The sequence below is a fragment of the Camellia sinensis genome, chromosome 12 (genome assembly GCF_055761805.1).
Source record: "Camellia sinensis isolate YWXY chromosome 12, ASM5576180v1, whole genome shotgun sequence".
In the NCBI taxonomy this organism is placed as follows: Eukaryota; Viridiplantae; Streptophyta; class Magnoliopsida; order Ericales; family Theaceae; genus Camellia; species Camellia sinensis.
The window spans coordinates 61695275-61721814 of NC_138972.1; the positions used below are offsets into that span (position 1 = coordinate 61695275).

General features: G+C 36.0%; 1 protein-coding gene across 2 annotated transcripts; it reads left to right on the forward strand.

Moving 5' to 3' along the window:
• Positions 1 to 1040: 1040 nt before the first annotated feature.
• LOC114310022 (terpene synthase 10) lies at positions 1041 to 26126 on the forward strand. 2 transcript variants are annotated; one of them, XM_082898768.1, is made up of 7 exons: positions 1041 to 1380; positions 1480 to 1735; positions 22200 to 22578; positions 23643 to 23861; positions 24305 to 24443; positions 24928 to 25176; positions 25700 to 26126. In XM_082898768.1, the coding sequence occupies exons 1-7, from the start codon at positions 1135 to 1137 to the stop codon at positions 25997 to 25999; spliced, it is 1788 nt and encodes a 595-aa protein (XP_082754894.1). In that variant the 5' UTR covers positions 1041 to 1134; the 3' UTR covers positions 26000 to 26126. The 2 variants fall into 2 exon arrangements, with proteins under 2 accessions (XP_082754894.1, XP_082754895.1); XM_082898769.1 differs by lacking the exons at positions 22200 to 22578; positions 23643 to 23861; positions 24305 to 24443; positions 24928 to 25176; positions 25700 to 26126 and adding exons at positions 3946 to 5001; positions 5154 to 5495 and having other exon boundaries at positions 1084 to 1380.
• Positions 26127 to 26540: the final 414 nt, after the last annotated feature.

The window sequence follows — 26540 nt, forward strand, 5'->3', positions numbered from 1 at the left end:
TATATATCTCTTTGTTTCGACGACATTTTTATTTAATGAAGCAGCATACGCGGTCACTCTCACTCATATATTTATAGGACAAGTAATACAAATAAATAAATAAATAAATACAATACAAGCACTCTTTTACCTCACATGTTACATTGCATTATTAATAATACATACACGGCAAACATTTCACTCTTTATTTTCTCTGTCTAAACCAATACATTCACACAATTAATATCAACCCAATTCATCCTATCATCATATGCGTTTGGCTGAAATTTAATTTAATAGACAAACTAATTTAAAAAAATTTATTTACCTCAAAAGAGAGAGAGAGAGAGAGAGAAATCATATGAAAATATTAATATTTAATCATATGAAAAATAGTTTTAACATTATTCTTTCAGTTTTTTATATTTTTAATCTCAAAAAAAAATAAAATAAATAAAATTATGACTTTAGTAGAGTTCTTTTGAGGAGTGTGTGTTGCTTTGGTTTGCATGGAGGAGGTGATGGAGAGAAATAATTTTTTATTTCTAAATGAGAAAATGGTGATACATAAAGGATAAAATGTAATTTACTTTTTCTTAAAAGAGTAATAATCTCATATTCAGTAGTAATGAAATCGGATAAACCCTTTCTGCATATGTATCATTTTCATTTTTTATTTTTTGAGTTAATTACACTTATCACATTTACACTTTCATCGTAATCTTATTTTTGGTCTATTTATTTTCAATTGTCATTGATAGTCAACCTTTTATATTTTAAATAAAGTTACTACAATGTTATCATTCTATCTATCTACGGTCAATAAAGTTGACGAAAATTAAAATTTTAATAAAAGTGTAAGGAATAAAATAATTTTGATAAAAATGTAAAAATGTTAATCAGAAAAAAAAAAATGCCACTTTTAACAAATATGACAGGTTCCATCAATCATATTAACTGTAAATGAATAAAAGTATAATATTGTAACTTGACTTAAAGTGTAAGGCATTAACTGACATAATCAAAAGTGAAAAGGCCAAAATGACATTACAATAAGTGTACTTAACCCATTTCCTTTCCTTTAAATAGAGGTTGTTACACAGCCAAACAATACAACAGCAGCATCAGCAGCAGCTTTGTTAGAAACTCATTGCAATGGCTCTTGCTCTTCTTAAACTTGTAGTTCCAACCTCTTCTCTTTACACTTCAACTAGGTTACCATCTCAAAGCTGTGCATCATCACAATCTGCTGCTTCCATTAATCATGACCGAGCTCTGCGCACCGTTCGATGCATCAGTTTGAGCCAAACTTGTGATCAGACGATTGTTAGGCGAACTGCCAACTATAAACCTCCCATTTGGGACTATGACTCTCTGCAGTCACTAAATAGTAAATATGTGGTATATAAATGATTTTTATTAATTTTATTTACTTTCTAAATTGTGTTTCATTAGAAGCAATGTTTTCCTTGCTAACATTAGTTAATACATTTTTTTTAGGGAGATATATATGTAAAGGGTGCTGAAAAGTTGAAGGAAGAAGTGAAGAGAATGCTTGCAGAAGTGGTGGATCCATTGGGTGGACTTGAGATGATTGATGACTTGCAAAGGCTTGGTGTGTTTTACCACTTTGAGGATGAAATAAAGAGAGGGTTGGACAATATTAGAAATGATGATAAGTGGAACAATGAGGATTTACATTCTACAGCTCTTCAATTTAGGCTTTTGAGACAACATGGTTATAATATACCCCAAGGTACTTCCATGATTTCCTCAAATTTATTTTTTATTAGGGTAAATTATAAACACAAATTTTAAAATTTATTTAAAATATGAATTGTCCCTTATAGTTTTAGAAATTACATCTTGTCTTCTAATGTTTATAATTTCATAACAAATAGTCATTTTTATTAATAAATTATTAAGTTAATTAATAATTTTTAATGATGTTGAAAATTTATTTCAATTAATAATCCAAATAATTTTATTATTTTATAGGAGAATAGTTAGAAATTTTAGTTTTTTTAATTAATTCTGTTAAATAATTTTTTTTGATAATGAGATATTTATAATTTTTTAAACTATAAAAAACAATTCGTATTTTAAGCGAATCTCAAAAAGTATATGTATAATTTACCTTTTTATTATTTATTATTATTATTATTTGGTTTTTGTGTTATGATGGTTTTACGTATAGACCAATGCTTGTTGATTTTTTTTCACATACGTATTGGCCTATTCGTGATAAATCACTTTATATTTAATGCACATATTATAATATATAAGAGTTTTAGAGATTAAATTTTTTTTACTGTTAAATTAAAAATTTTGTTACGAAAGATATTTAAGGACTATTTTCTATTGTCATGAGGATAGTCATTAAAAAGTCATCTCAAAAAGTCAAAAATAAGATTTTTAGCGACAAAATTTTGAAAATATCACTAATAAATATACTTTTATGGACAAAATAATTTGGTCTCAAAAAGTTTTTTTTTTTTTTTTAGACAAAATTAGTCCCAAAAAGATAATAATTTATCACTAATGTTCAATTTTCATTACTAAAAATATAATAATGACATTTGTCGTAACAAAAAATATTTGATACCTAAAAAATAATTTTATTACGAAATTTTGATTGCTAAAACCTTAATTTTCTATAGTCACGTTAACTCACAACCGATATACCCTGTTTGGCAGTGTTGGGTGGTGGGTTTTTCCAATAGGCGGTAATAAATTGTTGTGAAATAAACCACATACACAAATAATAACAAGAAGAATCAATCATGAATAAGAAAATATAATATAAATTTGTGCAGTTCAATAAAATTGCTAATGTTTATAGCTCATACTAGTTTCATTATGCTGAAAGAAAAGTACATGCCGTTGCTGTGAGTACAATAATATATATATATATATATATGTTTAGTCATTTTCTTTTTTTGGCTTTTTTTTTTTTTTTTTTTTACTTTGTCTCCTTATAGTTTAAGTTTTTCTCAGTTTACTTTTACAGTTAATTTTTGTTCAAAACTAGACAGAAAATGGCACGTCAACTGCCACATAATATAAAAAATATATTATTATCTATTAGGGTTTGAGTTTGGGTTTGGATTAGATGAGTGGATTATATATTGTTACCCAAAAGGCAACCCAAGAAATGGAGTAAATTGAGTTTCTAAATAAATTGTTAAATTAAAAATATTAACCCAATATATAAATAAATGAATTTGTGCAACAATATATAAAAGTAAAATGAGCAAAGGAATAAGAAAGCAAACAAATAATTTCTAGTGATTCGGTTCAAATAGAGCATACATCCACTTCTCAAGATTTTCCTTCAGATTTCTCCACTATTAATCAAATAGCATTACACCAATTAATTTTAAATCCGGTACTAGTCACATCTAACCAAGTGATCACCCTGACTACTCCGACGACTAGTTTAGAATCATGTACATAATCACACTTAACCTAAGTGATTTTATTATAAAAAATCACTCATAAAAATATCTCTCTTTACAAGAATAGAGGAAGGACTAGAAAATTAGAGCTGAGCAAGGAATCTGTGAAATCCGTAATCCGATCTAGTCCAGTCTGATAAGGAATCCCCTGATGATGGTGATGCACCAGAGCAGAGAGCTACACGTGTTCATTCACCAGAGCAGAGAGCTAAACGTGTTCATTCATCAAGTTGTAGTTAGTTAGAGTTAGTTAGTTAGAGTTAAGCTTGTAAACTCACTTCAGTTAGTTACACCATGGTATGGTTAACAGTTGTAACAGACTCTATTAAAGAGATTCATTGTATTCTTTAATGGTAAGTTGAGATGTATTGAAACTTTCTTTATGGTATCAGAGCTCTGTGCTCCAACGAGCTTACAGATCCTTCAATGGCTTCTACGCCATCTTCTTCCTTTCAACTTCCTTCAAATCTATCTTTTCTAATCGAGAATCTTAATTCTTTTGTTACAGTCAAATTAGATAGCAATAACTTCATCGTTTGGAAGAATCAGTGGCACAACATCTTACGAGCTACTAACTTGCTTTCATACATCGATGGATCAATTGCTTCACCATCAGATGTTATCAAAGATGTTGCTGGTATAGATGTTCTTAATCCAGATCTTCATCAATGGCATATTATAGATGCACATCTGTTAAGCTGTGTTACTGCAACTCTGTCTTCTTCAATCTTTACTTCTGTGTGTCAATTCAAGACCAGTCATGAAGTGTGGAGTACACTTGAGAAGAGATTTACTTCTCTCTCGCGATCTCATATTCATCAGCTTAAAAACAAGCTTCATAGTGTTGTCAAAGCTTCGAATTCAATGGAAGATTACTTGTCACAGATCAAAGTGATTGCTGATCAGTTGTCTCTTGCTGGTTCGGCAATAGATGATGAAGATCTTGTTCTCTTGACACTTAATGGCCTTCCGTCGGAATATAATGCTTTTAAGACGACAATTCGTGCTAGATCTGAATCAGTGTCCATGGAAGTTCTGTCATCACTCTTGTGTTCAGAGGCCATTCATGTTGAAAGTGCAGCCAAAGTTTCGGCTGATCTTCATGTTGCCTATGCTGCTCCATCTGGTTCCCAATCTCATATGAAGTTTTCTTCTCATAATTCCTCTGGATCTCGGGGTTATAATCGAGGATATAATCGAGGCTCTTATAGAGGTCGGTCTTCTTCTCAAAAAAGCACCAGAGGAGGTCGTTTTGGATCTGGTACTGTGACTTGCCAGATTTGTGGAAAGTTCAATCACACTGCTCTCAATTGTTGGTATCGCATGGATTCATCTTATCAATCTGCTAATTCTAAGCCTTTAATTGGTTCACCTGCTTCTTCTAAGTTTCAGAACAAGGCATATGTTGCATCTGCTGCAAATTCCTCTGATAATCGGTTTCTAGATTCAGCTGCTACCAGTCATGTTACTAATGATCTTCAGAATCTCAATCTTTATCAACCTTATTCAGGCAATGAGCAAGTGCTAGTTGGTGATGGAAATTCTTTTCCTATTCATCATAAGGGTAAAGGAATTCTCCCTACACCTTCTCATTCTTTTACTCTTAATAATCTTCTTCATGTTCCTCAAATCTCCTCGAATTTAGTTTCTGTTCATCAGCTTATTTATGATAACAATTGCACTGTGACATTTGATGCTGATACTTTTGTGATTCAGGACAAGACTAGTAAAGCTGTCTTGTACAAAGGATCTCACTCTGATGGCATGTATCAATTTCCTGGTTTACATCCTCTCATCTCACCTCATCAAGCTTGTGTTACAGCTCTTGGTTCTCCTGAGGATTGGCATTCTCGACTAGGCCATCCGTCCTTACATAAGCTTCAAATACTTTGTAATAAATTTCATTTGTCTAAATCTGTTAATAAGTCCTCTTCATTGTGTAAGCATTGCTCTGTTGCTAAGAGTCATAGACTTCCCTTCAGTCTTTCTACTACATCTGTAAATCAACCTCTTGCACTTATTCACAGTGATATATGGGGACCTTTCACTTCTGAATCATCTTCTACTAGTTACAAATATTATGTGTTGTTTGTTGATGATTTTAGTAGGTTCACTTGGTTGTTTCCTTTAAACTATAAAAGTGAAATGTTTTCCAAGTTTATTGCTTTCAAACAGTTTGTGGAAAACCAATTTGATGTACATCTCAAAATTTTACGAACTGATAATGGTTCTAAATTTCTTAGCAATGAGTTTCAGAAAATTTTTAAAGGCTCATGGTATAGATCATCAACTAAGTTGTCCATATACTCCACCTCAAAATGGTGTTGTCGAGCGCAAACACAGACATATCATAGAGACATCTATAGCTCTGTTGCAACACTCTCATGTGCCTTTATCATATTGGTTTGATGCAGTTGCTACTGCTGTCTTTCTGATCAATAGGTTGCCCAGTTCTAAGCTTCAAGATCTTACTCCTTTTGAGAAACTGTTTCATCACTCTCCTGACTTCTCTTTCCTTCGCACCTTTGGTTGCCTTTGTTTTCCTTGGCTCAAGCCTTATTCACCTCATAAATTTCATCCCAAGTCTATTCCTTGTGTCTTCTTAGGTTATATTTGTCACGACCCCATTCCGCCCCTAGTAGAATGGTGCCATGATGGCCAGTAATCCGAGATTTACCGAAGGCCAACTTTCTAAATTCACACAAAATCAGAGTATTACATATGGGGCTAACATGTGCGGAAGCAATACATACAAATTCAATTAGTCCATAAGAGCTATGCATAAGTTAAATGGAATGGCATACATTCGTACATAGCTTTAATAGAACAAAATGAAGTATAAAAATACATCTTGACCAAAAGGCTTCTGAGCTATCAAATACAAAATACAATAAAATACAACTAAGAAGCATAATTTTCAAGATGCGGCAAAAGTGCATAATCCAAAACAAGTAGCAAGTACATCTAGGCGTCACCGCCGTCCTGCTCGTCACCTACATATATATAGAGAGGGGTGAGCTTGGATACTCAGTGAATGGTATAAATAATAAAGGGGTTTGCATGAATGATATCCGAAATCTTTATCAAATCAAGGCACATCACAACTTGTACAAAATCCAAGGGCAAATCAAGTTTATCTAACAATCTTTCAAGTCTCAATAATTTAAGTCTTTCAAGGCTTTCAAGTTCCAAGGGGTGACATTAACAAAGGTTGTGCTACAAATGCTTATAGTCCCCTAGCACGTACGGACTTTTCAAGATTGTGCTACAAATGCTTATAGTCCCCTAGCACGTACAGACCTTTCCCGATTGTCATTCAAAACAAGGCTAATACTTGATATACAAAATAGGGATCATCATTCATGCTTCACAAAATACTTTTCCAAAACAAGCAAGGAAAAACTTTAACAAAACTTTATAACATAACTTTATTAAAAATACCACTCACATAGTTCTTCAGACGTCGGGGTCAAGTCAAGTCCAAGTCCTACAAACACATGGCAAAGTCTGTTGAATGCACTTTCAAACAAGTTCACATGCATACAGATGATCTCGGCATCCTTCAAAACCAAGCTAAGTCAAAACAAAACACTATTTTCTCATCTCGGGAAAACATGCTGGGCGACTACCAGGTCTAGGCCGAGGTCCCACACCTCCTTGCCGAGGTGTTGCCTCGATAGCTACATTCAAGGAAATGAGGCCGGGAAAATCTGGGTTTCCCTCTCTTGAAGAACATGTCGAACATGAAGAATATGAACATGAGGAAGATGAATGCAAGATCATAATTTGCTATTACAAAATTTGAGATTTCATGCCATGAATTCAAAACATGGACCTGGGTACCCATATTCAAGGATCTTGCGAGAACAAACACAAAACATGAATCTTAAGGCAAACTTTCGGATCAAACAAGACTTTTTCTTCAAAAACACATGAACACCATCTTCTCTTTCTAAAACAAACTTTAAACCAATGCAAAACAGGTTCGATCGTGCAATGCAGCTAGATAAACATAAGGAACAACAAAAGTAAATTAAGGATCTAACCTCAATACGCGAATCTAACGGTTTGATCTCTAGGAATCAAGCTCAAAAGCCCACTCTCTCACTCTAAAACTTCTTCTTCTTCTTCTAGAGTTTCTCTCTCCTCACAACAAAGACATATAGCAAATGATACATTTCGAGGTCTCCTGGCTGACTTAACACTCAGCTGGGACACGTGGCACTACCGGGTTGGTTCTCCTCAAAAAGGTGGCTGAGTGAAAAGACAAGACTATAACAAAGTGTGTTCAACAAGCAAGATGGCATGGGCACTCTGGCGGGTAATGATCTCGGCTAAGAACAAGACATCGGCAAGTAGGGGAACAATGATCTCGGCTAGGAAGGACAACAATTGACTAAGCTGTGCCACACCTTGGCCTAGATGTGCCACACCTCAGTCTAGGTCATACCACTCCAAGACAAGATCACTTAGGTGCAAAGGTAACATCTCGGCCTAGATAATACACATCTCGGCCTTGGTGATAAACACCTCGGCCTAGATAATGACATCTCGGCCAGTATGTCAGGGCGAAGGTGGAGGTCAAACAAAGTGGTTCCAAGGAAGTTCTAGACTAAAGATGACCTCGGCTAAACTCACACCAAGCAGGGTACAAAACATGCAAGAAACTCTTAAGCAAAGCAAATCAAGGTTTGCAAAAACAACATATCAAGACAAGATCATATAATATATGCAAGCATGACTAGAGTAGAGTGAAGGTTGTTACATCCTACCCTCCTTAAAGAAGTTTGGTCCCCAAACTTAAATTACCGTGCTCTACAAATAACCCCGGATGACGGATTTTCATTTCTTCTTCCATTTCCCACGTAGCATCCTTGCCGTAATGCTCTTTCCATTCAATTTTCACTATTGGTATAGATTTGTTCCTCAACTGTTTCACTTGTCTATCAATAATCTCCTCGTAGCCTAAATCGTCACTAACCGCAATCCCGGTATAATCAATGACATGCAGTGGATCCTGAATATATTTCCTCAACATCGAAATATGGAACACATTGTGAACTTGACTTAGTTCTGGTGGCAAAGCTAGTCTATAGGCAGCTGGGTTAACTTTCTCAAGAACTTCAAAAGGCCCGACGTAACGGGGTGCCAATTTACCCTTATTCCCAAACCTTGAAACTCCTTTCTTCGGCGAGATCTTCAGGAATACATGATCCCCAACTTCAAACTCTAACTCTTTTTTTCTCTGGTCGGCGTAACTCTTTTGTCGACTCTGAGCGGTTCTAATTCTCTGTTGGATAAGCTTGATCTTTTCGGTTGTCCTTTGAACTAGATCAGGGCCGACCAAAGCTTTATCTCCTACCTCGGTCCAGCATATTGGCGATCTGCACTTTCTTCCATACAGTGCTTTATACGGCGCCATGCCAATGCTAGCTTGATAACTGTTGTTGTAAGCGAATTCTACTAATGGCAAATGCTCTTCCCAGCTTCCCTTGAAATCCAATACACATAGTCTAAGCATATCTTCAAGTGTTTGAATTGTTCTCTCTGTTTGGCCATCGGTCTGGGGATGAAAAGCTGTACTAAACCTCAATTCGGTCCCCAAAGCCCTTTGTAAACTCTGCCAAAATCTAGAAACAAACTTTGAATCCCGGTCTGACACAATGGACATCGGCACACCATGAAGTCTAACAATCTCATTCATATACAACACAGCAAGTCAATCAGTATTAAACGAAGTTTTAACAGGCAAGAAGTGTGCTGACTTAGTTAATCTGTCGATTATAACCCAGATCGAATCCATTCCTTTCTGTGTCTTCGACAAACCAATCACAAAGTCCATGGAGATGTGTTCCCATTTCCACTCAGGAATCGGCAAAGGTTGGAGAAGTCCTGCTGGTCTCTGATGTTCTGCTTTCACTTGTTGACAATACAAACACTGGGACACGAACTCGGCTATCTCTTTTTTCATATTCGGCCACCAAAAAGTCTATTTTACATCTTGATACATCTTGGTGTTCTCTGGGTGAACTGCAAATCTGGATCCATGAGAGTCTTGCAAAATCTTTCCTTTCAACTCTGGGACGTCGGCCACGCACAATCTTCCTTCAAACTTAAGCACTCCATTCTCAAGGGTGTAACCTGACCTCGGCCTGGTGATAATCTCGTCGGCTACCTTCTTCAGGAATTCATCCTCCATTTGCCTTGCCTTTACTTCCCCAATAGTAATCGACTCCACTGACATCATGGCTAGGCATGTCAAACTTCCCACTGACTTTCTACTCAATGCGTCGGCTACCGAGTTTGCCTTACCTGGGTGATACCGAATCTGCATGTCGTAGTCCTTCAATAATTCAAGCCACCTTCTCTGCCTCAAATTCAGTTCCTTTTGAGTGAACAAGTACTTCAAGCTCTTGTATCTGTAAAAACTTGGCAAGAGGCTCCATACAAGTAGTGATGCCAAATCTTCAAAGCAAACACCACTGCTGCTAGCTCTAGATCATGGGTTGGATAGTTCTTTTCATGAAGTTTCAACTGACGAGATGCATATGCTATGACTTTGCCCCCTTGCATTAATACACAACCCAAACCCTTATGTGAAGCGTCACTGAAAATCTGAAATTCTTCATTACTTGATGGGAGTACAAGGACGGGTGCCGTAACTAACCTCGTCTTCTACTCTTGGAAGGCTGATTCTCTATCATCGGTCCATTCATATGATGTTCCCTTCTTGGTTAGTTGTGTCAATGGTACTGCAATCCTTGAGAAGTCCTTCACAAACTTTCTGTAATAATCTGCTAAGCCCAGAAAACTACGAACCTCGGACACGTTGGTTGGCGTCGGCCAATTCACAATGGCTTCAATCTTACTGGGATCAACTGATATACCCTCTTCATTAATCACATGCCCTAAAAATGAAATGCTGAAAAGCCAGAACTCGCACTTGCTCAGCTTGGCGTACAACTTCTTGTCTCTCAAGATTTGCAGGGCAAGTCTCAGATGATTCTCGTGTTCAATTGTACTCTTGGAATAGATCAGTATGTCGTCAATAAAAACAACTACGAACTCATCTAGATATGGCTTAAAGACTCGATTCATCAAGTCCATGAACGCTGCAGGAGCATTGGTCACTCCGAAAGGCATTACCAAAAATTCGTAGTGGCCATACCTTGTCCGAAAAGCAGTCTTCTCAATATCCTCGGCTTTAACCTTTAGCTAATGGTAGCCCGACCTAAGGTCAATCTTAGAAAAGACTCGTGCTCCTTGTAGTTGATCAAGCAAATCGTCAATCCTAGGCAATGGGTACTTGTTCTTGATGGTTACCTTATTAAGTTCTCTGTAATCAATGCAAAGGCGAAGTGTGCCATCATTTTTCTTAACAAATAGAACCGGGGCTCCCCATGGTGAAGTGCTCAGCCTAATGAAACCCTTACCCAACAATTCTTGTAATTGCAGTTTTAGTTCCTTAAGTTCAGCTGGGGCCATTCTATAGGGTGTTTTGGAGATAGGTTGCGTTCCCGACATGATGTCCATTGTAAACTCTACCTCTCTATCGATCAAGTGGCCAGGCAACTCATTTGGAAAGACGTCGGGAAATTCCTTAACAACCGGTATGTCGGCTAACTCAACACTTCCATTCGAATCACTTAGTATATTGCACAAATAACCCTGACACCCTTTTTGGATCAACTTATAGGGTTTCATGGATGAGGTTAAGTAAGGTGGGGGCACTACTCCCTTACCCTGGAAAATAACCTCGGCTTGGTTTGGGGATTTCAGTGTGACATTCTTCGAAACACAATTAATGGATGCATGATTCGCTACTAACCAATACATTCCCAATATGACATCGAAGTGAGCCATGGTTAACGACATTAAATCGACTAACAATTCTACACCCCCAATCACGACCACACACGCCCTATAAATAGATGCAACAATCATAGTTTTCCTAGATGGAGTAGACACATGTAACACATAGTCAAGGGGTTCTTGTTCTATATTTAACTTCTCAGCAAACTTAGCAGATACAAATGAATGCGTAGAACCCGAATCAATTAATATGTATGCATCTTGAGAGAAAATTGGGAGTATACCTGACACTACTGTCTTAGCATTCTGAGTGTCTCCTGGTACCAATGCAAAAACTCTGCCCTGTCTCGTCTGTGCCCTTCCGATGTTATTTCTCTGTGCATAGCCCGAGGTACTCCCATTCTTCTTACCATCATCAGTCCTTGCCTTCGGGCAGTCTTTCACACGATGACCCATTTCACCACATTCAAAACAGGCTCCCGATGCCCAACGGCAAACTCCGAAATGCGGCTTCCCACAGCTTGCACATGTCGGCCTAGTATTACCTTCCTGGTTCGAGTTGCTGGAGCTGTCCACATTCGCTTTCTTCTTGGCGTTAAATGGAGCTCAGCGATTATCATAGTTCTGCCTCTTCTTCTAATTTTCTCCTGAGTTTTGATATCGGTTCAAGTTAGCCTCTGCTAAGATGGCCTTGTCCAACACTCCGGCGTAGGTCGGCATATTGAGCATGTTCACTCGATCCTGAATTGGCCCACGCAGTCCACTTTCGAACTTCCTGGCCTTTCTGTATTCATCATCGACTATGTGTGGTGCATATCTCGCCAACTCGGTAAAAGCACGGTCATATTCTGCCACTGTCTTGTTGCCTTGTGTCAAAGTCTGAAACTCTGTGGTCTTACGGTCTCGAACACTAAGGGGGAAATGCTTGTTGTAAAACAATTCCAAAAATTTGGCCTAAGTCAGACCTGGGTTGCTTTCTTGGGTCATCATCCACCATCTCCGTGCATCATCGTCTAGTGTGAATGTTGCCAGTGACACCTTCTGGGCATCGGTACTGGGAAAGATCTCTAACAGCTTCTCCATTTCCAAGACCCACGCTTCGGCCTTCATCGGTTCAATACCCCCAGAGAACCTCGGTGGTTTCATCTTTTTGAACTCCCTGATCAAGGCTATGGTGCCATCCCCATATAAAGCTTGTTGTGGAGGCACTTGCGGCACTGGAGGAGGCGGAGGTGGAACTGCATGTCGGCCATTTGTCTGCTCGGCCTGGGTAGAAGTAGTACTAGTGTCTTGTGGCCGAGTTTGCCTCAACTCACGGACCAAACCTTCGACCAGTCTCTCTAATCTGTCCAATCTATCTTCGGGATGGTCTCGGCCAACTGGTGGTCTACCCCTTCTCATGATGCTAAGAGTATGCAAAATGTGACTTTAAAACAAAATGATCAAATGGACATGTACGCAAGTAACAAACAGTCAAGCCGAGATAATGCACACCATGTCAAATAGCAAGCATTAGGATGCAATCCTAACATTTTTCTAAGGAAAATCCTATGCTCTTTAGGACTCAAGTGTGTGAATAACGTACTATAAGAAATTTGTGCTCTGATACCAATCTGTCATGACCCCATTCCGCCCCTAGTAGAATAGTGCCATGATGGCCAGTAATCCGAGATTTACCGAAGGCCAACTTTCTAAATTCACACACAATAAGAGTATTACATATGGGGCTAACATGTGCGGAAGCAATATATACAAATTCAATTAGTCCATAAGAGCTATGCATAAGTTAAATGGAATGGCATACATTCGTTCATAGCTTTAATAGAACAAAATGAAGTACAAAAATACATCTTGACCAAAAGGCTTCTCAGCTATCAAATACAAAATACAATAAAATACAACTAAGAAGCATAATCTTCAAGATGCAGCAAAAGTGCATAATCCAAAACAAGTAGCAAGTACATCTAGGCGTCACCGCCATCTTGCTCGTCACCTACATATATATAGAGAGGGGTGAGCTTGGATACTCAGTGAATGGTATAAATAATAAAGGGGTTTGCATGAATGATATCCAAAATCTTTATCAAATCAAGGCACATCACAACTTGTACAAAATCCAAGGGCAAATCAAGTTTATCTAACAATCTTTCAAGTCTCAATAATTTAAGTCTTTCAAGGCTTTCAAGTTCCAAGGGGTGACATTAACAAAGGTTGTGCTACAAATGCTTATAGTCCCCTAGCACGTACGGACTTTTCAAGATTGTGCTACAAATGCTTATAGTCCCCTAGCACGTATGGACTTTTCAAGATTGTCATTCAAAACAAGGCTAATACTTGATATACAAAATAGGGATCATCATTCATGCTTCACAAAATACTTTTCCAAAACAAGCAAGGCAAAACTTTAACAAAACTTTATAACATAACTTTATTAAAAATACCACTCACATAGTTCTTCAGATGTCGGGGTCAAGGCAAGTCCAAGTCCTACAAACACATGGCAAAGTTTGTTGAATGCACTTTCAAACAAGTTCACATGCATACAGATGATCTCGGCATCCTTCAAAACCAAGCTAAGTCAAAACAAAACATTGTTTTCTCATCTCGGGAAAACATGCTGGGAAACTACCAGGTCTAGGCCGAGGTCCCACACCTTCTTGCCGAGGTGTTGCCTCGATGGCCACATTCAAGGAAATGAGGTCGGGAAAATCTGAGTTTCCCTCTCTTGAAGAACATGTCGAACATGAAGAATATGAACATGAGGAAGATGAATGCAAGATCATAACTTGCTATTACAAAATCTGAGATTTCATGCCATGAATTCAAAACATGGACCTGCGTACCCATATTCAACGATCTTGCGAGAACAAACACAAAACATGAATCTTAAGGCAAACTTTCGGATCAAACAAGACTTTTTCTTCAAAAACACATGAACACCATCTTCTCTTTCTAAAACAAACTTTAAACCAATGCAAAACATGCAAAACAGGTTCGATCGTGCAATGCAGCTAGATAAACATATGGAACAACAAAAGTAAATTAAGGATCTAACCTCAATACGCGAATCTAACGGTTTGATCTCTAGGAATCAAGCTCAAAAGCCCACTCTCTCACTCTAAAACTTCTTCTTCTTCTTCTAGAGCTTCTCTCTCCTCACAACAAAGACATATAGCAAATGATACATTTCCAGGTCTGCTGGCTGACTTAACACTCAGCTGGGACACGTGGCACTACCGGGTTGGTTCTCCTCAAAAAGGTGGCTGAGTGAAAAGACAAGACTATGACAAAGTGTGTTCAACAAGCAAGATGACATGGGCACTCTGGCGGGTAATGATCTCGGCTAAGAACAAGACATCGGCAAGTTGGGGAACAATGATCTCGGCTAGGAAGGACAACACTTGACTAAGCTGTGCCACACCTTGGCCTAGATGTGCCACACCTCGGTCTAGGTCATACCACTCCAGGACAAGATCACTTAGGTGCAAAGGTAACATCTCGGCCTAGATAATACACATCTCGGCCTTGGTGATGAACACCTCAGCCTAGATAATGACATCTCGGCCAGTATGTCAGGGCGAAGGTGGAGGTCAAACAAAGTGGTTCCAAGGAAGTTCTAGACTAAAGATGACCTCGGCTAAACTCACACCAAGCAGGGTACAAAACATGCAAGAAACTCTTAAGCAAAACAAATCAAGGTTTGCAAAAACAACATATCAAGACAAGATCATGTAATATATGCAAGCATGACTAGAGTAGAGTGAGGGTTGTTACAATATTCCCTCTACTAAAGGCTATCGCTGTCTTGATCCTCTCATAGGTAAGATATACATTTCTCGTCATGTTATTTTCCATGAGGCCACCTTCCCTTTTTCTACCATCTCTTCTTCTCCACAGTCCTCTTCTGACCAATTGAGGTCTTTCGTTTGGTCTTCAGGTCTACCTCCTACTGTTGGCTCTTCATCATGTTCTGCTCTTACTGGTCTTACATATCCTGCATCTTCTGTCCCTACTCCTGCACCTCCAAATTCTGTCCCTCCTGCACCTACTGCTATACCCACTACTGCACCTACTGCTCTACCCACTGCTGCATCTAGTGCTAAACTTCCTTTTCCTACTGTTGCACCCACTGTTGCACCTACTGCTGAACTTTCTTCTCCTACTGCTGCACCCACTGCTGCTCCTTCTGATGTTCTTCCTTCCTTCTCTTTATCTTTTGGTTCTTTGGTTGTTGATCTTCACCCTTACTCTCTTCCTCTAGCACCTTCCAATACCCATCCTATGACCACCAGGTCCAAGTCTGTTTCTTCTCACTCCCAGTCTCAGTCTCATTTGTTATCTGCTGTTATTACCTCTGATCATATTGAGCCTTCTTCCTACCAAGCTGCTGCTCTTTCTAAGGCATGGTCTCAAGCTATGCTTGAGGAGTATCAAGCTCTTCACAGGCAATCTACTTGGACTCTAGTTCCTTTGCCACCTGGTAAACAGGCTATTGGTTCTAAATGGGTTTTTCGCCTTAAAAAGAACTCTGATGGTTCTATAGCTCGCCACAAAGCTCGCCTTGTTGCTAAGGGGTATCTTCAAGAAGAAGGTTTGGATTACCATGAGACTTTCAGTCCTGTTGCCAAGCAGCCTACAATTCGCATTCTTATATGCTTAGCATTGCATTTCAACTGGCCTATTAAGTAATTGGATATCTCCAATGCTTTTCTTCATGGGGTTTTGGAAGAAGAGGTCTATATGACTCAACCTCAAGGATTTATTGATTCTCAACACCCTCATCATGTTTGCAAACTTGAAAAGGCTTTACATGGGCTTAAACAAGATCCACAGGCTTGGTATTCAACCTTCTCCAAATTTCTTCTCTCCATTGGCTTTGTCATTAGCTCTTCTGACTCTTCCCTCTTTGTTCAGAAGACTGCTACTACTCTTACTGTTCTGCACATCTATGTTGATGACATTCTCATTACTGGTACTAATTCTTCCCACATTACTTCTCTTATTGCTCATATGCATTCAGTGTTCTCTATGAAGGAATTGGGTGATATCAATTATTTCTTGGGCATTTCTGTTGATCAATCATCTTCAGGTTATTTTTTATCTCAGTCCAAGTATGCACTTGAGATTCTTGGCAAGGCTGGTATGACGAAATGTAAACCTTGTGCTTCTCCCATGTCAGTTAAGCCCTCTTCTACAGCTTCATCTTCTGTTGCCTTTTCCCAACCTTCTCTTTATCGCAGTGTCGTTGGTGCTTTGCAATATCTCACCATTACCCGGCCTGATATTGCCTTTGTTGTGAATTCTGCTTGCCAGTCCATGCAAACTCCTTCTGAAGCTGATTTTGTTGCTGTTAAACATCTCTTGCGATATCTCAATGGTACTTTGCATCATGGTCTTCATTTTACTCCAGGTCCTTGACTTATATGCCTTTTCTGACTTTGATTGGATTGGTTCTGTTGTTAATCGTCGCTCTACTATAGGTTATTGTGTATTCCTTGGTCCAAATCTTATCTCCTGGTCAGCTAAAAAGCAGCCTACCGTCTCTTGTTCTTCTACCGAAGCAGAGTATCGTGCGCTCGTCCAAGCTGCTGCTGAACTTTGTTGGATCCAAATGCTTTTAACTGATCTTCATGTTTCTATTTCCTATCCTGTATTATGGTGTGATAATCTCTCTGCCATCTCCTTATCCTCTAACTCTGTTTTTCATGCCCGTTCTAAGCATATTGCTGTGGATTATCATTTTATTCGTGAACGGGTCGCTTCCAAGCAGGTTCTTGTCAAGCATATTGCTTCTTCTGATCAACTGGCTGATGTGTTTACAAAACCCTTGTCTGTTTCTCGCTTTCAGTTTCTTCACAGCAAGCTCATGGTTCTTTCTCCTCCCCTGAGCTTGAGGGGGCCTGATAAGGAATTCCCTGATGATGGTGATGCACTAGAGCAGAGAGCTACACGTGTTCATTCATCAAATTGTAGTTAGTTAGAGTTAGTTAGTTAGAGTTGAGCTTGTAAACTCACTTTAGTTAGTTACACCATGGTATGGTTAACAGTTGTAACAGACTCTATTAAAGAGATTCATTGTATTCTTTAATGGTAAGTTGAGATGTATTGAAACTTTCTTTACAGTCCAATCCGATAGGTTTGGATTGCTTTTTTGAATCCGCAGTTCAGTTCCGGATTGAAGAATTAAAATCCGTAGTCCATGGATTGGTTCCGGATTGAACCCCACGGTTCTGGATTAGAACCGATTCGAACCGTATACAAATAGTCTATATTTTTATTATCCATCCTCCCCCATAGTATCTTTTCTTATTCTATATAAAATCTAAACTCAAACATAAAATCGTATAATATCTTCTTTTATTACTTTTGTTTGTTAGGTTTTAGTTTTAATTTGTAATGGTCAAAATACTTATGGTGAAACCAGTTTTCTTATGGTTATTTAAATTCTAGAACAGTATGTCGCTATTATAAAAAAACATGTTGCTATTGTGGAACTAATATAGCGCTATGTTTATATTTTTATGAAATTAAAGTGTTATATATATATTTTTGTTATTTAATTATGTGAATCCGTGGTCCTAAACCGATCCAATCCGTATTTAAATGGATTGGTTTGGATTGGTTCCATGATTTAAATGGATTGGATTGGTTCCAATTTTTCAGAAACCGTAGATAACGGATTGGTCTTGATTTTACCCCAATCCAATCCAATCCGGACCATACTCACCCCTATAGAAAATCCTTTTACAATTACATTTCAACACTCAACAAATTTCTTTTAAAAAATATTGCACAATGAAACACAATAATATTTTTTTAGAACAAATAAATATCACAAATTTTTTTCTCTGCAATTCTTTTTCATATCAAAAGATATAGCCGTTGAACCTCTTGATGGGAGGGGGAAGGAATAGTAAGATGAAAATGAATTTGAAATGATGTACAACCCACCAGGTGAAACCCCTCCTTCCATTCTTGAAAAAGAAGAGGAAAGGAATAGTAAGATGGAAATGCCCTCCTTCCATTTTTGAAAATAGAAAGGATACATCTCTCTAATTTAGGAGTTCTAAAAAAAATATTAACGATATAAAAAATCAAAAAAATAAAATAAAAACCTAAGGTCAAAATATCACATTATATGAGACCTACACACTAATTAAAACTATTAAAACTTTAATTTAAAGCTCTCAACATTTTTTCTCTTGAAAAAGAAAAGGGAAGGAATAGTAAGATAGAAATACCCCTCCTTTCATTCTTGAAAACAGAAATGATACATCTTTTTAATTTGAAAATTCTAACAAAGTATTAATAATGTGAAAATTAAAAAAAAACAAAAAACAAAAAACAAAGGTCAAAATATCACATTACATGAGACCCACATATCAATTAGAATTATTAAAACTCTTACTTTAAAGTTCTTAATTTTTTTTCTCTTAAAAAAGAAAAAAGAAAAAAAAGAAAGGCATAGTAAGATGGAAATAAATTTGAAATGATGTACAGCCCACACGTGGAACCCCCCTTCCATTCTTGGAAAAGAAGAGAAAAGGAATAGTTCCATTCTTGAAAATAGAAATGATATATCTTTTTAATTTAGAAGTTTTAAAAAAATATTAATAATATAAAAAATTAAAAAAAGAAAAAGAAAAAACTAAGGTCAAAATTTTAATTACATAAAACTCACGCACTAATTAGTATTATTAAAACTTTTAACTTAAAACTCTCAATATTTTTTCTCTTGAAAAAAAAGAGGGATGGAATAATAAGATGGAAAAGAATTTGACATGATGTACAACCCACTACGTGGAACCCCCTTCCATTTGAATCTTTTAAATTTGAAATGATGTACAACCCACCACGTGGTTTTGTCCAAAAAAGGAAAGTACTGCAAAAAGGGAAAAGAAAAAATAATAATCAATATTTCGCTTCAGTTTTTTAAATTTAATTTTTAAAAAAATTTTAAGAAATTTTTATATTTTTTAAAATATACCTTACTTAGATATATCTAAATAATAAAATATTTGTAAAAAAATATTTTAAAAATTTAATAAATACATAAAAATGCGAAAAATATATTGAATTTTTATATATTTTTTAAATATTTTTGTTATTTAGTGAATTTTTTATAAATTTTTTCACAAATATATATTTTTTAAGTGTATTTATCTTAAGTATGTCTAAAATATTAAAAAAATTACTTAAAATATTAAAAAAAATTATGGAAAAAAAAATACGAAAAATAAAAAAAAAATTGAAAAGTATTTTTTAAAAATTAAAACCAAACAAAATAATAAGATGGAAGTAAATTTGAAATGATATTCAACCCACAACGTGGTTTTGTCCCCAAAAAGGAAAGTACTGCTAAAAGGGAAAGGAAAAATAGTAAGATGGAAATAGATTTGAAATATAATTCTAATATTAGAGTTTTAAATGAAACTCTAGTAAGGTCAAAAAGAAAAAGAGTATATAGAGATAGAGAGAATTGTGGGCCTTACCTTCACATCATTAAAGTTGTATTAAAACTCTCAAATTAAAATTGTCAAACATTATTCATTAAATTTTAAAACCTTGGTTTTCCCCATCTTTTCCTTTTATTATTATATTATATATAATATATATATATATATATAATTAATATATATATACACGAGATGTATAGTGGACTTAAATATTTTTCAATTGGTGCAAGTTGTATTAATCTGATAAAATTCATTTTCATATTTTGTGTTAAATTGTAGTAAATTATGTATATTAAAAAATTACAATTTATCTTATAATATTTTAGATATCATGAAAATCAAACTATTAGATTACTATATATAATAAAAAAAATTATGCACATGATTATTAATGTGTCATTTTTTGTCTAATTTTATGAATAAATTAACTTTTGGAGTAAGTTGAAAAAAAATTTGAAACATGAAGGAAAAAAAAAACACACACACAAATTTTAAAGGCTAATAAATTATTAGGTTGACGTCAATAAATTATTGTAATAGTTTTAGTTGGATCCGTGAATGTTTGTGTGGTAAAGTATACAATACAATACTAATAAATTATATATATGTGTGTGTCAGGTTTATGTCAATAAATTATTACACTACAAGAAAAAACACTTTTGGCGATCACCTTTTTTTTTTTGGTCGCAAATAGTCCACTTTCTACGACCAAAATTTAACTTTTGGCGACCACAATTTTTTGGTCGCGGAAAATCACTTTTTGGCGACCAAAAAAAAAGTTGGTAGCGAAAAGTATACCCATTGGGGACCAAAGGCTTTTTTGGTCGCGGAAAATCACCTTTTGGCGACCAAAAAAAAAAGTTGGTCACAGAAAGTATACCCTTTGGCGACCAAAAAAAGAGTTGGTCACGGAAAGTATACTATTGGCGACCAAAGGCTTTTTTTGGTCGCGGAAGATTACCCTTTGGTGACCAAAAAAAAAAGTTGGTCGCGGAAAGTATACTATTGGCGACCAAAGGCTTTTTTGGTCGCAGAAGATCACCTTTTGGCGACCAAAAAAAAAAGTTGGTCGCGGAAAGTATACTATTGGTGACCAAAGGCTTTTTTGGTCGCGGAAGATTACCCTTTGGCGACAAAAAAAAAAGTTGGTCGCGGAAAGTTATGGCGGGATAAATTTTTTAAAAAAATGATACTACTATAATTACATGCTATTTTTCTGTTTAGGCATTAAAAGTTTTATAAAATAATATATGACCGAATTTTTATGGGTTATATATATTTTTTGCGGAATATGAGCAAGAAGCATGGTGATGGCAGAGGGGATTGGGTGCATGGTGACTCTTTGGTCACGAGTTCTAGTCTCAGGTAGCACAAAAGAATTATTTTTTTTGGGTCAAGGCGTTGACTTTTGGCGACCAACTTATCTTTGGTCGCTAAAAGTTTACTTTTGGCTAATATGAATTGGACTTTCCGAGGCCAAAAAAGTTGGTCGCGAATGGTCACTTTTAGCGACCAAAGGCTTTTTTGGTCGCAGAAAACTATCTGTGACGAGGCTTTAGCGACCAACTCGCGACCAACTCGCGACCAACATATTTTGGTCGCGAAAAGGTTTTAGCGACCAAATATGGTACTTTTTGCGACCAAAATGTTGGTCACGGAAAGTGTTTTTTCTTGTAGTGTTATAATAGCTTTAGTTAGATTTATGTAGTAGTGTAAAAATGGCCCGCAGTCAATGAGCAGTCCAAAGTCTGCCTGCGGCCTGGGATGGGCCCGGCTCATTTGGGCTCAGGCCCAAGCCCCTGGACTAGGGCCTGGGCCATCATTTTGAAGTCCGGCCTAGCACGTGGGCCTAACCTGCCTAACTCGGCCCATGGCCGAGCCTATCAGCCCATTTAAGGACCACTCAAGGCCTAGCTCGAAGCCCGGCCCGCCGGGCTCGCCCGAGGCCCAGTGTCTTTTTTAGTAGAAGATTTGGTAGAAAAAATTTTAAAAAACAAAAAAAATAATCAAGCCCGCCCAAGCCCAGGCCCATTGGGTCGGCCCGTCCAAGGCCCGAATATCCCTGAGCTTGGAACTGGGACTTTTTTTTGGGCCTGTGGACTGGCCTGACTCGGCCTGAATTTTGACAGAAGCTCGTGAGACCCAACATGAGCCGGGTCGGGTTGAGTCAGATTTACACCCCTAGATCCATGAATGGTTGTGGTAAAGTATACAATCCTAATCAAGCTCTACAATCTCAATGTAAATATGTTTCATGGTTAATGATTTTTAAAAACTTACAACCGCATTGTCCAATTTCTAATACTTATCATTGGATATATACTCTGCATACAACTACATGACATATACCAATTTTTTCCCAATATTACTATTTAAAATGTTGCTGCTTATATCAGTGCAATTACAAATTAAAAAAAATAAGAAAAATTCTAGGTTCTATGATCAATTTCTGTACAAATTGTAAAACTAATTACAAACACTTCCTTGCTTGCAGAGGTTTTTAATATTTTCAGGGACAAGTTTGGGAACTTCAAGAAGTCTTTATGTGAGGATACCAAGGGACTTCTTTCATTGTATGAAGCTTCATATCTCTTAATGGAGGATGAAAGTATATTGGAAGAAGCTAGAGATTTCACAGCTAAACATCTCAAAGAATGGCTCAGGAAGGAGAGCATAGATCCAAATCTTGGCATGCTTGTGAGTCATGCCTTGGAGCTCCCATTACATTGGGCAATGCCAAGAATGGAGGCAAGGTGGTTCATTGATGCATATGAGAGGAGATTGGACATGAATGCCAAGTTGCTTGAGTTTGCCAAATTGGATTTCAACATGTTACAAGCAATTCACCAAGAAGACCTAAAACATGCATCAAGGTAAAAGATCACTTCATGAAATAGAATTAAACCATAGGAAAATGCTATTCCACTAGAATATTTATATAGAATTTTACACCAGAATGATGTGGTAGTTTCATTTGTATTATTACCAAATTGGAACAACTTATTACTCAATTTAATGTATTTTATTTTATCCAAAAAAACTCTATTTTTTTAATTGTTATATACAATTAGGAAACCAAATGAGTCGAGTAATAGGTTGTTTCAATTTGGTTTGAAAATTTGACTTAAAATGTGTTTAAATTTGACTTGTTTATCCTATCTCAAAGCAAGTTTTAATTGAGCCGACAACAAACTGAGCTCCAGTAATTTGATTTCATTTTATTTATGGTGCATATAAATTTTGGTTATTACACTTTCCCCCTTTTATATTTGGACATTTTCCCACTTTGGCCCTTAAAGCTTGTTTTTCTTATTTTGGCCTTTCATGTTTCAAACTTTTCTCACTTTACTTCTATAGCTAACTTCTATTCAAAATTAGATTAAAAAAAGGTCACAATAACTATCACATAATATAAAAATATATATTATTATATTAAAGTTTAAATTTATGTAAGAGGTGTTAGTCATATATGATAAAATATTTTTATACCACGTAATTATTAATGTGTCATTTTCTGTCTAAGTTTTAATAGGCCAAAGTGGAAAAAAATAATTGTACGGGCCAAAGTGGGAAAGTGGTCAAACATAAAAGGAGCAAAGTGTAATTTACCATTTAAATTTATCGAGTTGAGCAATAGGTTGTTTATTCTTGGTTTAAAAACTTAACGGGTTTCAAAATGTATTCAAGTTTTGTTTGTTTACGTAATAAGCTAATTTTAAATGAGTTTTTAATGAATTGAACACAAGTTGAGTTTGAGTTTAGATAACTTGATTCGTTTAATAGCTCTATACACAATTCTCAACCAAAATATGTGATAATGACATTTTAAAAATAATACTAGTCACGACCAAAATTTGTTACATTATTATTTTTTATTAAATTACTTATTTATATATTATTACTGATTTTATCTTTCTACATACTTAATAATTAATAGGTGGTGGGAAAGCACAGGTTGGGGGAAAAAGTTGCCCTTTGTTAGGGACAGGGTGGTGGAGAATTATTTATGGTCTCTGGGAGAGGCTTTTGAGCCTAAGTTCCAAAATTTTAGGAGCATGGAAACAAGGATCAATATATTGGCCACATGTGTTGATGATGTTTATGATGCTTATGGTACCTTGGATGAGCTCCAACTTTTCACCAATGCCATTGACAGGTTGGTACAAGTAGGGGATGCCATTCCTTCTTAATATTTGCTCTTAGGTGACTCTGATTCTAAGTCTGAAAAAGTCTAATGGTATAAAAATCGATCATAAAATCAGACATAATTTTCTCACTCATAATAGATTTAGGTTATGTTTCATTTTGTGATTAGTTTATACATACGTTGAAGAATTATTTAAGTTTCTATGCGTCTTAGATGAGATGTTAATGCAAGGGAACAATTTCTGGACTTTTTAAGTTTTAAAAAGTCTAAACAGACATTCATTGATTACAAAATCAAACATAATCTTCTCTCATATAAGGTAGATTTCACTTTTTTGTCAGCTTCCACACTTACATGAGAGAATTTATTTGATTCTATAATTATTTTTTGTACAAGTAAAAAAATTATTTAAGTTTTTAACACACAATTTTAAAAATACTTTTGCATCTCAGATGGGATGTCAATGCAGTTGAACAACTTCCAGACTATATGAAGATATGCTTCCTTGGTTTATTCAATACCATTAATGAAATGGCCTATGTCACTCTTAAGGAACATGGTGTCCATATCCTCCGATACCTTAAAAATAAGGTACCCACGTCCTTTTTTATATCTTATTTAAGCAAACTAACATATAATTATTTGATCACATTCAAGCAAATGTTGTATATTAGCTTACTAAATCCATGCTCATTTACTTCTTGTGTCAATTTGATTCTTATAGTTCTCATGATATCAATTTTATCTTGAAAATTTTCAAATAGTGTCAATTAAATCTAATTGATAATGTCCATTTGAAAAATAGAATGAAAAGGGACAAAATATTTCATTCATTCTCTTCAAAGTGATTGAAGGGTTGTCATCTAATTTAAAATGATCTATTTCTTTTCGAATGGGTCATTTCGTCCTTTTTTTTCTATTCAATTTCTTAATGGATGTTATTAATAAGACTAAATCGACACAATATAAAAAAAAAAAAAATTGAAGAACAAAATCAATACAATTTAAATTACAGACCAAATTGACATGAGGAAAAATATAAAGAATATAATTTGCCTTTTTTGAAATGTTGTAGTGGCGAGATTTATGTCAATGTTACATGAAGGAAGCAAGATGGTCTCACAGTGGATACATGCCAACACTTGAAGAGTACCTTGACCATGCATGGACTTCATCCTCTGTTCCTACATTACTAACACATGCTTATTTTCTAAGTACAAATGCCATAACCAACGAGAAGTTGGAATGCATAGAAAAGTGCGATGACATAATTAAGTGGTCATCAATGGTTGCAAGACTTGCAGATGATTTGGGAACATCATGGGTGTGTAAGCTAATTGGATTGGGCTTCTTTCAAGTTCTCTAATTAGACTAGAGGGTTTAATATTGAGCAATTTTGGCCCGTTTTGAGTCTATTTTGATAATCTAAACTGTTTAATTTTTAGTGTCTTTTGAGTAGATTATTAATACAAAAAATTCAATTGATCAGATATTGCTAGTCACATGGTTGGATCACGTTTTCCTTTATAAAAAATAAATGACAGGTATAATCTTGAGAATAGACAATCTATTTTTTTAATAGACAAATGTGATCCAAATATGTTACTGCCGATATCCGTTCGACGTGTTTTTTTCATGGATGATCTACTTGGAAGGTATAAAAAATAAGGGGTTCAGATCACCGAGATGAACCCGAGATGGGTCCAAATTGCCCTAAATTGGATCCTCTAGTCCAATTAGAGCAATATATATCTCTTATATCAACCTAAGTACTTCATAAAGTTACTTGCAATTCCTTTATCTTTACTAACACCTATTGATCTGCAATTTCTTCTTGATTTGTTTAGGAAGAGGTAAAACGAGGTGACATTCCTAAATCAATCCAAATTTACATGCACGAAACTGGTGTTTCTGTAGAAGATGCCAAAGAACACATAAACTACTTGATTAGTGAGGCATGGAAGAAGATCAATGAAGCTCGTGCTGTGGACTCTTCCATCAATGGCACTTTTGTTGAGATTGTGACAAACATGGCTAGGGTTTCCCAATTCATGTACCAACATGGAGATGGCCATGGACATGATATTGGAGGGAAGAACAAAGAACGTGTTACTTTGTTGCTCATTGAGCCCATTCCCCTTAAATAGATAAATTTTGCTTTAAGTTAAAGAATAAATTATAGAGGTACTTTTTCATTAATCTCTCTTCACCTACTTATGTTTCACTTAATCCAAATTGTGTTCTTATGTTCCAATAAATCCCATTGATGAGTAATTCTATTTCCACACACTAAATCCCCTCAGGACACACACTTAATGAATTTCTTCAAAATCACATTTTTATCCTTTAATTAAATTATCATTTAGGACAAATCTTTATTGTTTTCTATTTTCCCAATACACATCCGAACATATAGGGTTTGGTTGGATATCAACCTTCGAACGGATCTAGGATTTGCAAATGTTGGGTTCACGGTAATAAAAAGATTTGTAGAGGCTGGGATCATGGTGGAGAAGGTTGTAGAGGTTAGGGTTTTGAATAAATGGTATGTAGCAAGGGTATATTACGGTGGTTTAGGCTAAAGTGAGGACAGGCTAAGAGTAACGATGGCAATGGAGGGCCAAGAGTGGTGGTGGTAGCGGCAACGACAACGGTAGCAGTGTCATTCCAAGTTTTTTGGAAGAAGAA

Coding starts and splice junctions, on each gene's coding strand:
- LOC114310022 (XM_082898768.1), top strand. CDS start 1,135: ATGGCTCTTGCTCTTCTTAAACTTGTAGTTCCAACCTCTTCTCTTTAC. Junction 24,444..24,927: donor TCCGATACCTTAAAAATAAG/GTACCCACGTCC, acceptor GAAATGTTGTAG/TGGCGAGATTTATGTCAATG. Junction 25,177..25,699: donor ATGATTTGGGAACATCATGG/GTGTGTAAGCTA, acceptor TGATTTGTTTAG/GAAGAGGTAAAACGAGGTGA.